The sequence below is a fragment of the Rhinatrema bivittatum genome, chromosome 2, assembly GCF_901001135.1.
Source record: "Rhinatrema bivittatum chromosome 2, aRhiBiv1.1, whole genome shotgun sequence".
NCBI classification, from domain to species: domain Eukaryota; kingdom Metazoa; phylum Chordata; class Amphibia; order Gymnophiona; family Rhinatrematidae; genus Rhinatrema; species Rhinatrema bivittatum.
In genome coordinates this window covers 594,945,627-594,960,140 of record NC_042616.1, presented here as the reverse complement: position 1 = coordinate 594,960,140, position 14,514 = coordinate 594,945,627, and the positions used below count along the sequence as shown (strand labels likewise).

Here is a 14,514-nt window from a genome sequence, read left to right as displayed (position 1 = left end):
CAGCAGTATTATTGTCTACAGATGCTGAGAAGGCCTTTGATATGGTCCACTGGCCATATCTTTTCAGTGTCTTGAGGAAAATGAACTTTGGTGACTCTTTTTTGGCATGGTTGCACAATTTATATGCCCAAACCCAAGTGAGGGTAAAGGTTAATGGTATATACTCGGAACCTCTGCCCATCCAGCGAGGTACACGGCAGGGGTGTCCCCTTTCGCCACTTCTTTTTGCCCTTTTTTTAGAACCCTTAGCTCATCATATACGTGCCTCAGGTGATATTCATGGGGTTCACTTGGGATCGTCAGAGCACAAAATAGCTATGTTTGCGGATGATGTCCTATTTACCCTCACTAAACCAGATCTTTCACTCCCGGGGACAATTGCAGTGTTGCAAGACTTTATTAAAGTCTCCGGGTTCAGATTAAACCTCGAAAAATCTGAAATGCTCAATTTAACTTTAGGAGACGAACAGAGGGCGCGTTTGCAGTCCAAACTTCCCTTTAAGTGGGCAGCACATCACATTAAATACTTGGGTATACGTATTGGCAAGAATTATGGGGACCTCCTGGAATTGAACTATAAACCCCTCTGGCAAACACTCTTTAAGGAATTGGACATTTGGTCTGGCCTCTCCCTCTCATGGTTGGGGCGGATAGCTGTGGTAAAAATGAATCTCTTACCACGGCTTTTGTATCTATTCCAGTCACTTCCTATATCTATCCCCAATAATATGCTGAAGTGTTGCAAAGACGTGTTTTTAACTATATTTGGAAGCAGAAGCCACCTCGGATTCGAAGGGCAGTAATATTTCAACCTACTAGTAGGGGGGGCTTGGGAGTCCCCAACCTACAGTGGTATTGGGCGGTCGCTCAGTTAAGGGCCATGATTATCTGGCATAAAATGAGCGACCAGCCGCTTTGGGTAAATCTTGAACAGGATATAGTGGGGCGTATGCCATTGCGGGCCATGCTTTGGCAGCCTAGGGACACCTGGCTGAGAGAAGGTGAAATTGCCCCTACCACAAAGACGACTTTAAATACATGGGAGAAATGGAGGGTGCATTTTGTTGGCACTCGCCGTTATTTCTATAGTACCGCCCTTAACTATAATATAAAATTTGCAGCGGGACAAGCACTTTCACACTATCACTCATTGCTCAGTAGGGGAATTGCTCAATTTGAGCATGTCTGGGGCTCTCAGGGATTTCTCACCTTTCCAGAGCTTTGGGAGAAGTGGCAGTTTCGTGAGCAAGATATATTCTTGTATTTGCAACTCCGACATTTTCTACTGTCAGAGAATGTGGGGGTTGAGCTTCGGAAGGGGAAAACAATACTGGAACATTGGTGTAATAAAGCAGACAGTCAGTCTGGCATTATTTCTAATCTTTAAGGCTTCCTGGGTAATGCTGTGAGGCTCCCAGCCCCGTATGAGAAGGCTTGGGAACGTGATTTGGGCAAACATATCTCTCCAGAGACCTGGGAATTAATCTTTCAAAACACAAAACGCAGCTCGATTTCGGCCACATTAACAGAAAATGGGTATAAAGTATTAATGCGATGGTACTTGACGCCTGTTCGGATACAGAAGATTTACCAACGTTTAGTGCCGATTGTTGGAAAAAGTGTGGGGGGACTGGCACTTACTTCCATATGTGGTGGACTTGTCGAAAGGTGAACATGTTTTGGGAAGACACCCAAAAATTGGTTGCAGGTATTCTAGGCTTAGAGGTTCCCCTAGCTCCTGAGCATGTTTTACTGAATGTGTCTCCACCAGTCCCTCACTATCAATGGTTACTCACACACCAAATCATCCTTGCAGCCAGGTGTGAGCTAGCTCTGTTTTGGAAGCGCCCAGACCTCCCTACTAGGGAAGCAGTGGTAGTCCGACTTGACCATAACTGTGATTAAAAATCATACTTTGCCTAAATATTATAGAATATGGGATCCTTATCTGACATGGAGGAATCAACTGTCATAGAGTCTATGTTCATGTATTTTATATGAGAGATGACTTGTTAATGTATAACCTGCTCGCTACAGTGGTCTAAGAATAAGACTGTATTATATGTACTCCAGTTTATATATTCTTGATTGCAGTAATCTGTCGGGGGGGGGGGGGGGGGCTGGGTGGAGGTTTAATCTTGCATTGATAACTTGTTGGTTGCCTAGTGTCTCACTGTTTGTATATTTTACATGTGAAGACCAATAAAAATTGTCAATCAAAAAAAAAAAGAGGCCTGCCTCAGGTATATTGATACCTTGGAGGTATTTAAATGTTTTTTTTATCTTATCTCGTCTATCCCGCCTTTACTGAAAGGTATACATGTTTAGATCTTTGTCTTTCCAAAGACCACAGATCATTTTAGTAGCCACCCTTTGGACCGAAACCATCTGATTTATGTCCGTTTGAAGATGTGGTCTCCAGATTGTACATAGTATTCCAAATGAGGTCTCACCTGGGACTTATACAGGGTTGTTGGTGATTTTTGTATTTTCCTCTTTTTTTGATGGAAAGGAAATCCTTAGCTAAGGATTCCTACTTATGTGGTTGGTTATCTGCTTGTCAATAGAGAAAACTAAGTTGCTTTCCTGTAATGAGAGTTCTTTGTAGACAGGATGATGAGCTACTCATTCCTTCTTTCACTCTAATTTTGGAGTTGATGATTTTAGCTTAGATTATAAGATTGAAGAGGCTTGCATAGTGTGTCTTTTAATTTTTTCTGGGCTCTGAGAGAGCTTTTGTGAGTCTTCTCCATCAGACAATGTAACTCACTTGTGTGACTGATAATTTTACTATCTATGGAGAACACCTGTCATAGATAAGTAGCTTAATTTTACTTGGAGCTGATGTTTTCTGAAGACAGTTCAGCAGTAACACAAACCCATCCACCTTCCCACTGTTAAAGCTAAGATATAGAACTGTGGGTCCTCAGTAGTGCAGGAACTGCAGTGCATACACAGCAAAGGATACTTGCATTTTCCAGAAAGCTCTGGAAGTTTTATTAGTCTATTTAATGCTGGGCATGATCATATGACCCATTGGTCTAGCAGGTGAACTAATGTCTTCAGATAATACCTCTTTGGGGTAAGTAGCTGGATGGCATCAGAATATGAAGAACTTGGTAGGAGGTGTATAAATTGAAAGAATTAAAAAATAGGGATAGGAACTTGCTAGTTTGCAAGTTTTACATAATAACATTCAAAACATCCATAAACTGGCAAGCCAAGCAACAGAATACAAATTCACCCAAACCCCTTCCCACCCCTCTCCCGTGTGGGTTTTGTCCCAATCATTACAGTTTTTTTTTATATGCAAACAAAAGATGTAGCCAGTAAGCCTTTTGATTGTTGTAAGATTTTCCTTTTGGTGTATGCTCCAAAGTCTTCAAACTAGGTACTTCCAGGTTCCTCCAGTGCACAGCTGTTTCACATCGTGCTGAAAGCAATATCTGGACAATTACGTTTTTCAGGCTTTGTAATACAGAATCAACAAGTGCACTGAGGAGAGAAATCTTCAGGTTCCATTTCACTGGGATTTTTGCAATGTCCAAAATCAACTTTTGTACTTTTTTTCCAATATGGTACAATTATATCACAAGACCACTATATATGTGCCTTCATCCTTACTTCTCCACACTCCCTCCAGGGTGCAACCCTACTTTTTTAAACTTTAAAAACATTTTATTATAAAAGTATGTATGATCTTGGGCAAAATAAAAATGTGGATCTTGAAGGGATTTAAGAGGAGAGATTTCTGTTGCAGATCTTAAAGCTATATGAACATTGATTTGGAATAGAATACAAAACAATTTATTCATTGTATTTAGATACTAAGCAAAATTTTAGGAATACTGAAAACAAATTGGCAGGAAAACTGGAGATTAATCATACTAGAACATCCTCTTTGAAGTACCTGAAAAAGCAGAATATAAATCAACACAATAAATAAATAACATTTGCTAGAAACTTTATGAACTTACAATCTTGCCATACTGAGTCAGACTGAAGGTCCATCAAGCCCAGTATCCTGTTTCTGGATTTCAGTTTCCTACCTTAGAACCTAGATTTAACTCCAGAACCTCCTTCCCATGTTATTGGTACCCATATGTACCACTACAGCTATCTTTTCCCTAGCACTATCTAAAATTATATCTAGATGGCACGTGAAGTCAGCTACTTTCGCCCCCAGGCAGGCAAATTACCAAGTGATATTCACAAGCACCAGCCACCCAGATATTTACTTTCCTAAAGATTGAATTGCAAACTACACCAACTGTTCTAACTCCTGGGCATGGACTCCTGGAGACATCCTCTGTGCAAGAGGATAAAGCATCACATGAAGGGCAGGTCATAACTACAGGATCACTTTCTACCACACCAAGGTAATGGTTTCCTTCCAGGTGACCTTGCTTCTCCAAAGCAACACAAGGGCTGTCAGATTGGAATTAGAATATCTTAACTGTATCCCTGAAGATCTCCTCCATATACCTTAGTCAGCCTCAGCTTCTCTAGGTCTGCTATTCTGGCCTCCAGAGATCACACTTGTTCCCTGAGAACAAGAAGCTCTCTGCACCAGGTGCCGCATACAATCTCTCATCAATAAATAGAGAATAATACATGTGGCACTTGGTGCAGAAGACTGGATGGCCCCCATCTTACTGATGGGCTTCTGTCTGTATCTTAATTTGTTGATGTGCTGAAGTATGAAAAAAAACACACTGATTAAGTTAAGGGTTATTAAATTGCACTAGAGTTTTTAAACTTGTGTCATTTAAATCTATGATTTGAAATTGTAACATTCCGGCTGGCTGCAGGAAGGCCCTGAGATGCTGCCAGCACACTTCTAGCCATCACACTGTACCTCCCCCTAGGCGCATGCATGAACACTTGCTGCACCTTTCTAGGCCCCGCAGCGGGAAAGAGATTGATGGCGTGTCCTGATGACAGCACGGCTGGGCATTTAAACCTCAGCTGTGCTCCCAGCAGATGCCTCAGCAACAGATCCTCCTGCTCTGCAGTGTGTGTTGCTAATCCCTGTGCCTTTTCTCGATGTTTCTGTGCTTTGTCCTGCTGTTCTATCCTCTCGCTGCCTTGCCTTGTTTGTATCCTTGCTTGGTCTCCTTTGTCTTGTCTTGTTTGTCCTGCCCTGGCTAGCCCCTTGGTATCTTATCTTTCTTTGTCTAGTTTGTCTTGGCCTGATTCTCTGGTTCTGACCTCTGACTTCACACCTGGCTTGCCACCTGCTCTGACCCTTGGCCTGGACCTGGATTTTGTCTGCTCACTACCTGCCTTAACCCGTGGCCTGGGTCTGGATAATGTCTGCTTGCTGCCTGCCCTGACCACTGCCTGTTCCTGGACTCTCTCTGATTGCTCCTTAGGGGACACTCACCTAAGTCCTGCTGGCCCCTGGAATCCATAGGCGCTCAGTCCATGGGGAACTGGACTGGTACAGGTGAAACGCCAACTCTTGTCCCAGTAGAGCATGTCCATCATTTGTCTGCCGGGGTCTAATAGGTTCAACTACGAAGCAGCATCAACCACGCTACAGCACAAGGGCTCACAACCATGACAGAAATTTGATTATTAGCTGATTAATGGTAGTGAATGACCAATAGGACTAAAATTAATTAATCTCTAAAATCAGATTTAATTCAGTGTTTGTTCCAAATAACTAATTGACTCTTACTTTGAAGATTTTCCAGTTAAGTGGGGGTAATAATATATAAAAAATGAGGCTGTTGTGGGTGGTAGGATGGAATTGAATAGTGACTAGTTGCTCAGGAATCCCAGTATTCTCCAAAGACAAGCAGGATGGTAGTCCTCATACATGGGTGACATCATCTGATGGAGCCCGGCACAGAAAACTTTGTCTGGCACATTGAGCATGCCCAGCATGCCGCTAACCACGCATCCACACGGGGTCCCTCTTCATTCTCTTCCTTTCCGCGAAGCTGCTGCCTCGTGGTCGTGAGCTCGCGCTTCATTTTCAGTTTTCTAAAAATTTGCTGCTGTTCCTACGTCGCGTAGGGTCCCTCGTATTTTTCGTCTATTCTACTCTGTTACCTGGTAAATCCTTTGATAATTTGCAGTCTATCACCAACTGTCCCGTGTCCGCTGACCATTGACCACTTGCCGCAGACTGACCATGGTCTTTGTTATCCCGTTCCCAGTCTGGTTCCTCACTGTCTCCCTCAGTCCTGGGAAAAGACCATGGGTGATCATCATGAACAGTCAAGGAAACATCGGCATTTGTCATCGTCCTCTAAGCCAGACCACATGCAGGCATCGGCATTGGTGCCTCCAAAGTGGTCTCAGGCAGAGGAAGCGATTCTCTCTGACACCTCTGAAGCCTCCAGGCAGCCTCCACCAATACCAGTGGAGGGCTCGTGTCCACCAATTCCATGGGGAATGTCCCGATTCCACCTCTTTCTCAAGCTGTTTTGTCCTCTGCTGCCTTTGGGGAGGAATTGGAGAGGCACGTGCAGTTGAGCCTCCAGTTCCACCGGGACCACTGCAGGAGCAATCTTTGCTGGTGCTTGCGCTTTTACTGGAACGGCTCAATATGCTGCTCGGTGTTCTCCTGAGCCTCTTCGTGGCTGAAGGGTGCACCGCTGCCACCACCACCGGCCCCCGTACCAGTGAGCAACTCCTCTGAAGAGGCAGGGCCATCGGGTTCGATGGCATCTTGAGGACGCATGGCCACCTCCCAGTTCCCCCAGGGCCATTGGGATCAGTCCCATCAGTGCCTCCGATGCCGGTGGACCTATCTGCACTTTTATGGCCTCAAAGTCCATCAATGCCTCTGGCTCCTTCTTTGGTACTTTTGAGGCCTATACCTCGCCTGCTGTTGGGTCTTCGCCCCCCCCCCCACACACACACACACAACCCTGGAAGTGAGGGGTAGGCCCCTTATGACCCCTAGGATAGGGAGGCGTCCATGTCCTTCACTGAGGAATTGGAGAATCTGCCTTCAGAGCCCTCTCCGCTGGAGGAATGGTGAAATTCTCCCTCGGAGGATCTCTCCTTCATGGCCTTTGTAAATGTTATGGCAGAATCAGTGCCTTTCCAGCTTTTAACAGAACAGGACACCAGGCATAAGTTACTTGAGATTCTTCAGTTCATGGATGCCCCAAAGAGGCGGTGGTGGTGACAGTCCATGACATCCTCAAGGAACTGGTAACCCTCCTTTGGGAGCCACCGGTGAACCAGAAGACGGACTCAGTTTGCCTAGTCCAGCCTACCACCGGGTTTGAGTGCTGTCGGCTCCCCCACCAATCGGTGGTGGTGGAGTCAGCCTTGAAGAAGGCAAAGAGGATCCGCACCCATGCCTCAGCTCCTCCAGGGCAGTAACATAGGGCTCTCGATGCCCTTGAGCTCTGGGTATTTCAGGGCGCATTGTTATCTGCCCGAATTGCTTGCTACCAATTGTATTTGGGCAATACTCCAGGAACCTATGGAAACAGGCCCTTGAATTCAGTGAACGCCAGCCACAGCAATTCCAGGAGGATTTCCAAAAAATAGTCCAGCAGGGCCTGGAGAGTAATAAGCATGAAGTTCACTCTGCTTATGATGTCTTCAAGACAGCCATGAGAATCGATGCGGTGGGCATCAGAGCTCGGCGGATAGCATGGCTACGTGCTCGGTGGACAACATGGCTCCATGCCTTGAAATACAGGAATGCCTGGCTGACTTGCCATGCATGGGGGAAAATCTGTTTGGAGACTGAATCAAGGAGGCGGTAGCAAAACTGAAGGGCTATCTTCAGCAATTGTCATCTTGTACCTCTGACACCCAGCCACCTGAGAAGCCCCCTCGGCAATATCCGAAGAGGCCCTTCTACCGGCCATGTAAATACTACCTGTCAGTTCTGAGGGTCAGACCTCAACAACTTCCTACCAGAGCAAGACACAGACCACTTCGGGCACCCCGAGCAACCACAGTTCCACCGCAGAACCCCTCCACAGGGTTTTGAATGGCGGCCAGGAAGCATGAGCCAGCCCTTACCGCAGGACACCGACCCCCCTGGTTGGGGGTCAGCTCCAGCTATTCGCAGACCGATGGACTTCCATAACATCAGACCTGTGGGTCCTGTCCATCGTGCATCAGGGCTATAGGTTACACTTCCAGCGAGTTCCACCCCACTCGCCTCCGTGTCCCCCAAGTGGAGGCCAACAGGGAACGTACATTTGCTTCGGGTAGAGTTCTCCGCCCTTGTACTGGCTCGGGTGGTCAAACTCGATCTGCCCAAACAGCATGGTGAGGGGTTCTACTCCAGGTATTTTCTAATCTCCTAGAAGACAGTGGGGCTCCAGCTCATTTTGGATCTGAGGGCCTTAAACCATTTCTTGGTGAAGGAGAAGTTCAAAATGGTCTCGTTGGGCACCTTAATCCCCCTTCTCAAAGTGGGAGACTGGCTCTGCTCTCTAGATCTAAAAGACACATATGTGCATATCCCCTTCTTCCCAGTGGATCGGCAATACCTCCGATTCCTGGTTGATGGGAGTCACTACCAGTATCGCGCCCTGCCCTTTGGCCTGGCATCCGCGCCTAGTGTCTTTACCAAATGCCTAGCGGTTGTCGGTGCCTATCTTCGGAGACGGGGGATTCATGTTCAATGGTTCTCAACCTTTTTCCCATCGTGACACACCTGACAGACCACACTCACATCTGTGACACACTGCTCATTACAATTCACGATGGAAATAAAAAATAAAGGCCCAGTATATTTTTATTGTTAAGAATGACACAAGGGGGAAAGGTAAATACTCTGTCTGAACAAAATTGCATAAATAGTAAACATACCAAAACAGCACCAATTTCCAGCACTCAAACAGGTAACCACCTTACCTAAGAATAGGCAACACTGAAAATATTACACCAGGCCTTAAGACAAAAACTGAACTGGAAACCACAACAAGCCAGAGACTCTGTATGCAGTGAAACAAAGGAAAAAGAGAACTCACCAATCCTCATAACATAAAGCAAGAAATATAAAATCGATAGCAGTAAAACCATACTAATAAAAACAGATTATTTCAAAACAGCTGATGAATGAAATATCCAATAATTAAAAACTCATATCGAAAACTTCTAGATACCAATAAAATATTTCAAAATAAATACAAAGACCCAATAATGAAAAATAATAAGGATTTAAAAATGCTTTGATCTGCATACCTGGGAACATTTGATACCCAGGTGCCTTGAGACTGTCTTGAATTAGCAGGAGGAGGGTTGGTTTGCTTGCAACTTTCTCCTCTCTCTGTCACACACCAGCTCTCTCTTTCACACTGGCTCTCAATTACACACATATACACATGCTCTCTCACTTACATAGGCTCTCATTGATGCACATATACACGCGTGTTTACTCTCACACACACATAAACTCGCATTCACACACTTACACACATGTTCTCTCTTTCTCTCACTTACACGCAGGCTCTCAATCACATATTCACATGCTCTCCCATCTACACTGGCTCTTAATCATATACACACACACAGGCTCTTAATCATACATACACATGATCTCTCTCACACATACAGGTTCTCAATCATACACTTACATTCATGCTATCTCAATCACACACTCATACTCTCTTTCACCCAAACAGGTTTTCAATCACACACATACAGGCTCTCAAACACTCACATACTTGCTTTCTTACAAAGATATACACTCACACACAGGATCTCAAACACATATGCTTGCTTGCTCACTCACTCTCTCCCATTGAACTAGCAGCAGCCTCCTCCACTTCCAGCCCTCGCAGCCTCGAGAAAGGCATCCCATCCACTGCGGGGGCTGATGTTGCTCCTCGTTTGCTCCGCACCACGCTGCTCTACTTCAGGCCGCACCTCTCTTCTTTGGGCTGATGCTGCCCACACTAGCATGTTTTTTTCTTCCCATGCCCGCAGCCACTGGGGGGGGGGGGGGAGCAGGAAAAGAGACCATGCTGGTGCCACTGCCTCTAGCTCTCCTGCCACGTTCCGCCTGGGCAATCAGCATTTTAAGCCCGGGGGGAGAATGAGTTCCTATTTCACTGGGGCAGGGGGGAGCAACTGCGCCAGCGGGGGACCGGAAAGTGTGGCGATACACCTGCGTGTGCTTGGTGACACCCTGGCTGAGAACTGCTGGCCCTAGACAGAGCATTGATTCACATATATACGTGATAGTAATTGCTTGCTTTTGATGTTATAATGTGTAAGGAGTTTGTATTGCTTTTGAGCACGGTACTTGTTTTGTTTCAAAATTGTTAAGAACAGTTGCTGTCCTTTGATAGCAACAGAGGAATGTTTGTACTATTTTACAGTATTTCTCAGCCTTTCAAATTATTTCCTTTCTCAGTAGTATAGTTGTCTCTTTTCTCAGATTTCATCCTTTTCTATATCATTTACTGTATTATTGCAACTAGTGTCTTGGTGATCTATTCATACTGGCCATTCCAAATGTGCTTGCTCTATATCAGTGCAAAGACAAATTTACCTATAATACATCAGAGTTGAAGGCTCTTGAAAAATGAAATTGCCTTTGGTTCCCCATTTCATTACATTTTTAAAAATGTATTTTTCCTTGAAAGCATCAATTATTACCAAAATACCTGAGTCTTAGAGGGAGTAATTTTCAGATAGCTCACATATTTGCAAAGTCTGGGTGCTTTTAGCACATGTACTTTGTTAATTTAAATATTAACATAGCATACATGTGCTAAAATTGCCCAGCTGCTTTTCACCTGCTATTTTGTATTGGCAGTTGAAGAGGGTAACATAGTTGCCATACTTTTGAGAAACCTAAGTACATGCATTGTTTTACTCCCCTGATGCAAACACACAGAAGAGCACATCTTTCCTGTGGCTAAAAGTAAGCACACTGTATAAGCTGGGCAGAGAAAGACAATATTCAGACAAGGCAGTCTAGGAGAAGGTAATCCAGGCTAATGCGGTGCTTAGATTACTTTGAAAATTGTCATCAAAATAATTATGCTTGGCATTTGTTTTAAATAATTAGAAGATTTTTTTTTTTTTTTTAAATCCACCACTAGGTAAAAGAATCTTTTGGAAGTGGTTTAACAATGACAGTGAAAATCTGCCTGGAACAGTCTGTTAAAATACAGTGATAGTAAGGCAAAATAACATGTCAGCAAAAAAAAAATATTTTCTAATTTTAGGGAAATTTAAGAAAAAACTTGGAATCTGTTGTATCTCAGATTGAGAAGGAAAACAAGATGCTGCAACATCGAATAAATGAATACCAAAGAAAGGCAGAGCAAGAGAGTGAAAAGAGACGAAATGTAGAAAATGAAGGTAAGTCATTTAAATGTATATAGATCATATATTCACTACCAAATTAAAATCTGCAGAAATTAGGAGAGAAATCTTAATTTAGTTAGATGTGCCAGGACAGTTTTATGTATCGAGAGCTTCTATTTTGTTGCAGTTGAAGAGGAAGCCTTCAAATGATTGTCAAAATATCTTCCTCTCATCAGTTCCAGCTACTAGTGAAGTACTCCCTTAGTAACTGGAATTGCTTGTAGGATTCTCACTTGTGGTGTGCCACAAGGTGTTCTGTTCTTTCCCTGATTCGTTTTAACATCTATGCCCATCCAATTTGTGAACTTATTCGAAGCTTCAGTGTCAGATGCCTCTTGTTTGTTGGCGATATCCAAATTAGCATTGACATAAGATCTGACCAAGCTACCCCCATCTCCAATCTCAACAACTGTCTCTCAGCAGTAGCACAGTAGCTATCTAATCATAAATTTAAACTTAACCCTGCCAAATAACTCCTCTGATTGAGCTGCCTTGGCCACCCCCTGCTTGTTCTACCATCCATTGCAGGAACTCCTTTCCATCCCAAAGAAACTGCCTGGGGCCTAGGAGTCCAACTGGACACTAACCCTCCCACATCGCCAAAGTAGTTAGAGCTTCCTTGATACATCTCCATCATATCCAGCAACTGCACAATTATTTCAATCGGCATAACCTGGCCTCTGTCATTCACGCTTTGGTCATTAGTCGCTTAAACTATTGCAACTCCCTACTAAATGGGTACTCCAAAACAAACTTGAAATGGTTGCAACTCTTACAAAGCACAGCGGCCAGACCCCTGGTAGGTGCCAAATCTTCATACCACATTACACCCATCCTTCATGATCTTCACTGGCTTCCTTTTGAAGCCAGGATAAAATTCAGAATCCTCTGTTTCTCCTACATATGCATGTACAAACAAGCCCTGGAGTATAACTCACCTCTTCTCCCTACATCCTGGCACGAGATCTCCAGTCCTTACAGATTGCTCTCTTTGCCACCCCTCCTCTAATGTCTGTTAAACTAACATACACAAGAAAGAAGGCCTTCAGCTGCTTTGCCCTCAAACTCTGGAACATGGTTCTGCTTTCCATCTGCCTTGAACCATGCTACTTCATTTTCAGAAAGAAAGCAAAGGCATGGCTATTTGTCCAGACCTTCTCTCGGTTATGTTTGTTAAATTGTCCTAATCTCACCACACATGAACGCTTACCATGGAGGGCAATTAAAGCTGCTCTAGAATCTGATTCAGAATTGTATTTTCTGGTCCATTCGTAGATAAGGCAATCACTTTGCTTTATTATTTAACAATGTTACACCGCCCTTACCACTCGGCTGATAAGGGTGATAGAGCTAGTGTTCTTTGTTCTGGTTTTGGGTTGGCCTATACTGTATGTTAAATTATATTAGTTCTGCTATTGTCTATAAAAGTTTGACTTATACTTTGTGCTATGTTATATTCATATAATTCTGGAACTGTTGGCCATGTTCGAGCATCTGCTCCAATACTGACTTGTTAAGCATTCAAATTTATTGTAATCCGCTTTGAGTCCAGTCCAGATAAAAGCTGAATATTAAATGTTTGAAAATAAATAAATAGATAAATTAGAACGCCTTTCAGAGGGAGAATGATGATGTTGGCCATTTTCTTTGGTTAGAGTTAGAAAGATCATTTTTCAAAAGCTATTTACTTGGGTAAAAGAGCTTTAGGAAAACTGCCTATACTATATGAAGGTAAAAGTACGTATGTTGTACCACAATGTGCATTTTCATGGAGGTTTTCTTGGGGCGGGATTAGATCAGGGGATGCAACAACATGCATTGTCAGATCAATTTCTGGCTCCCCAGGCAATGAAGATAAGCTAAGTATTCTTCTTGAACCTTAGATTTACTTATTTGTAGAAATTTAGCAAGTTGGTCTTATCCATACCACATCTTGAAATTATAATTATCTTTCATAAGGGAGTATTTTTTCAAATAATTTTTAATATGCAATTTTTTTCAGGAAATTTTCAATATTGCAACTTGAGAGGACAGTCCAATGACTCCAAAATCTTGTTCTTAAGAACAGCCGCTTGACTGGCAGTGTCGGGCGGCTGTTCTTAAGAACAAGATTTTGGAATCATTGGACTGTCCTCTCAAGTTAAGTTGTTTTTAATTGTAATATTGAAAATTTCCTGAAAAAATACTACCTTGTGACCGATGATTATAATTTCAAGACATGGTCTTGCTGAATTTCTCTAAATAAGTAGATCTCATCATCTTTTATTCGATGGTCAAATTCATTTTGGACTAAAATTATCTTTTGACTGATTATTCACACCACAGTTTGTTATTACAAATGTTGATACATTTGTGAATGGCAAGAAAGAGGATGCTAAGTGAAAAATTCAAATCATACATTATCAGGCATTTAAACTAAGAAACAGGGATGGCAGGAGGTGGACAGGGAACTTGGCATGTCACCTCCAAGCAAAATAGGAAGAGAGAAGAGAAAGTAACAAAATCAATCGGTTCAAAAATACAGAAAAGTTGACTAGGAAGAGCAGCTGTAAAACTGACTATAATTACTCGTAGTCTGGGTAACAAAATCCCAGACTTGCAGGCCCTAATGATGGAGGCAGACTTGTACATTGTTGCGGTTATGGAGACATAATTCACCGATTCTCATGATTGGGTTACTTCCAACCCCAGCTATAACTTGCTAAGAAAGGATAGAGAGGACAGAAAAGGGGGAGGAGTAGCTATTTATGTTATAACAATATCCAAGTAACTGAATTGCAGGGATGTGGGGTAGAGAAGAAGCTTTGTGGACTGTCCTAAAAAAAAAAAAATGCTGGTACTTCCATTTTTACTAGTGTGATCTACAAACCACCGACTCAAACAGAAGAACTGGACAGAGAACTCCTAGAAGACATCTAAAAGGTGGTGAAGAAGGGCAAAGTGTTGCTCGATGGAGATTTTAATCTGCTCGATGTGGATTGGAGTATCCCTTCTGCGAAATCTGCGAGAAGTAGAGAGATAGTGGATGCCATTCAAGGGGCTCTGCTCAACAAATGATAATGGAACCCATGAGAGAGGGTGTGATACTAAATCTAGTGCGTACTAATGGTGATAATGTCTCTAATGTTCAGGTAGGAGCTCACCTGAGCACCAGTGATCATAAGACGGTATGGTTCCATTTTGCAAATAAGATACAGAGAAGAC

General features: G+C 43.2%; 1 protein-coding gene across 1 annotated transcript in view; it reads left to right on the top strand.

Moving 5' to 3' along the window:
- ROCK1 (Rho associated coiled-coil containing protein kinase 1) overlaps positions 1-14,514 on the top strand; it is a 491,909-nt gene that overhangs the window by 330,077 nt on the left and 147,318 nt on the right. The window contains 1 exon segment of the mRNA XM_029591102.1: positions 11,169-11,304. Coding sequence (XP_029446962.1) covers positions 11,169-11,304 — 136 coding nt within the window.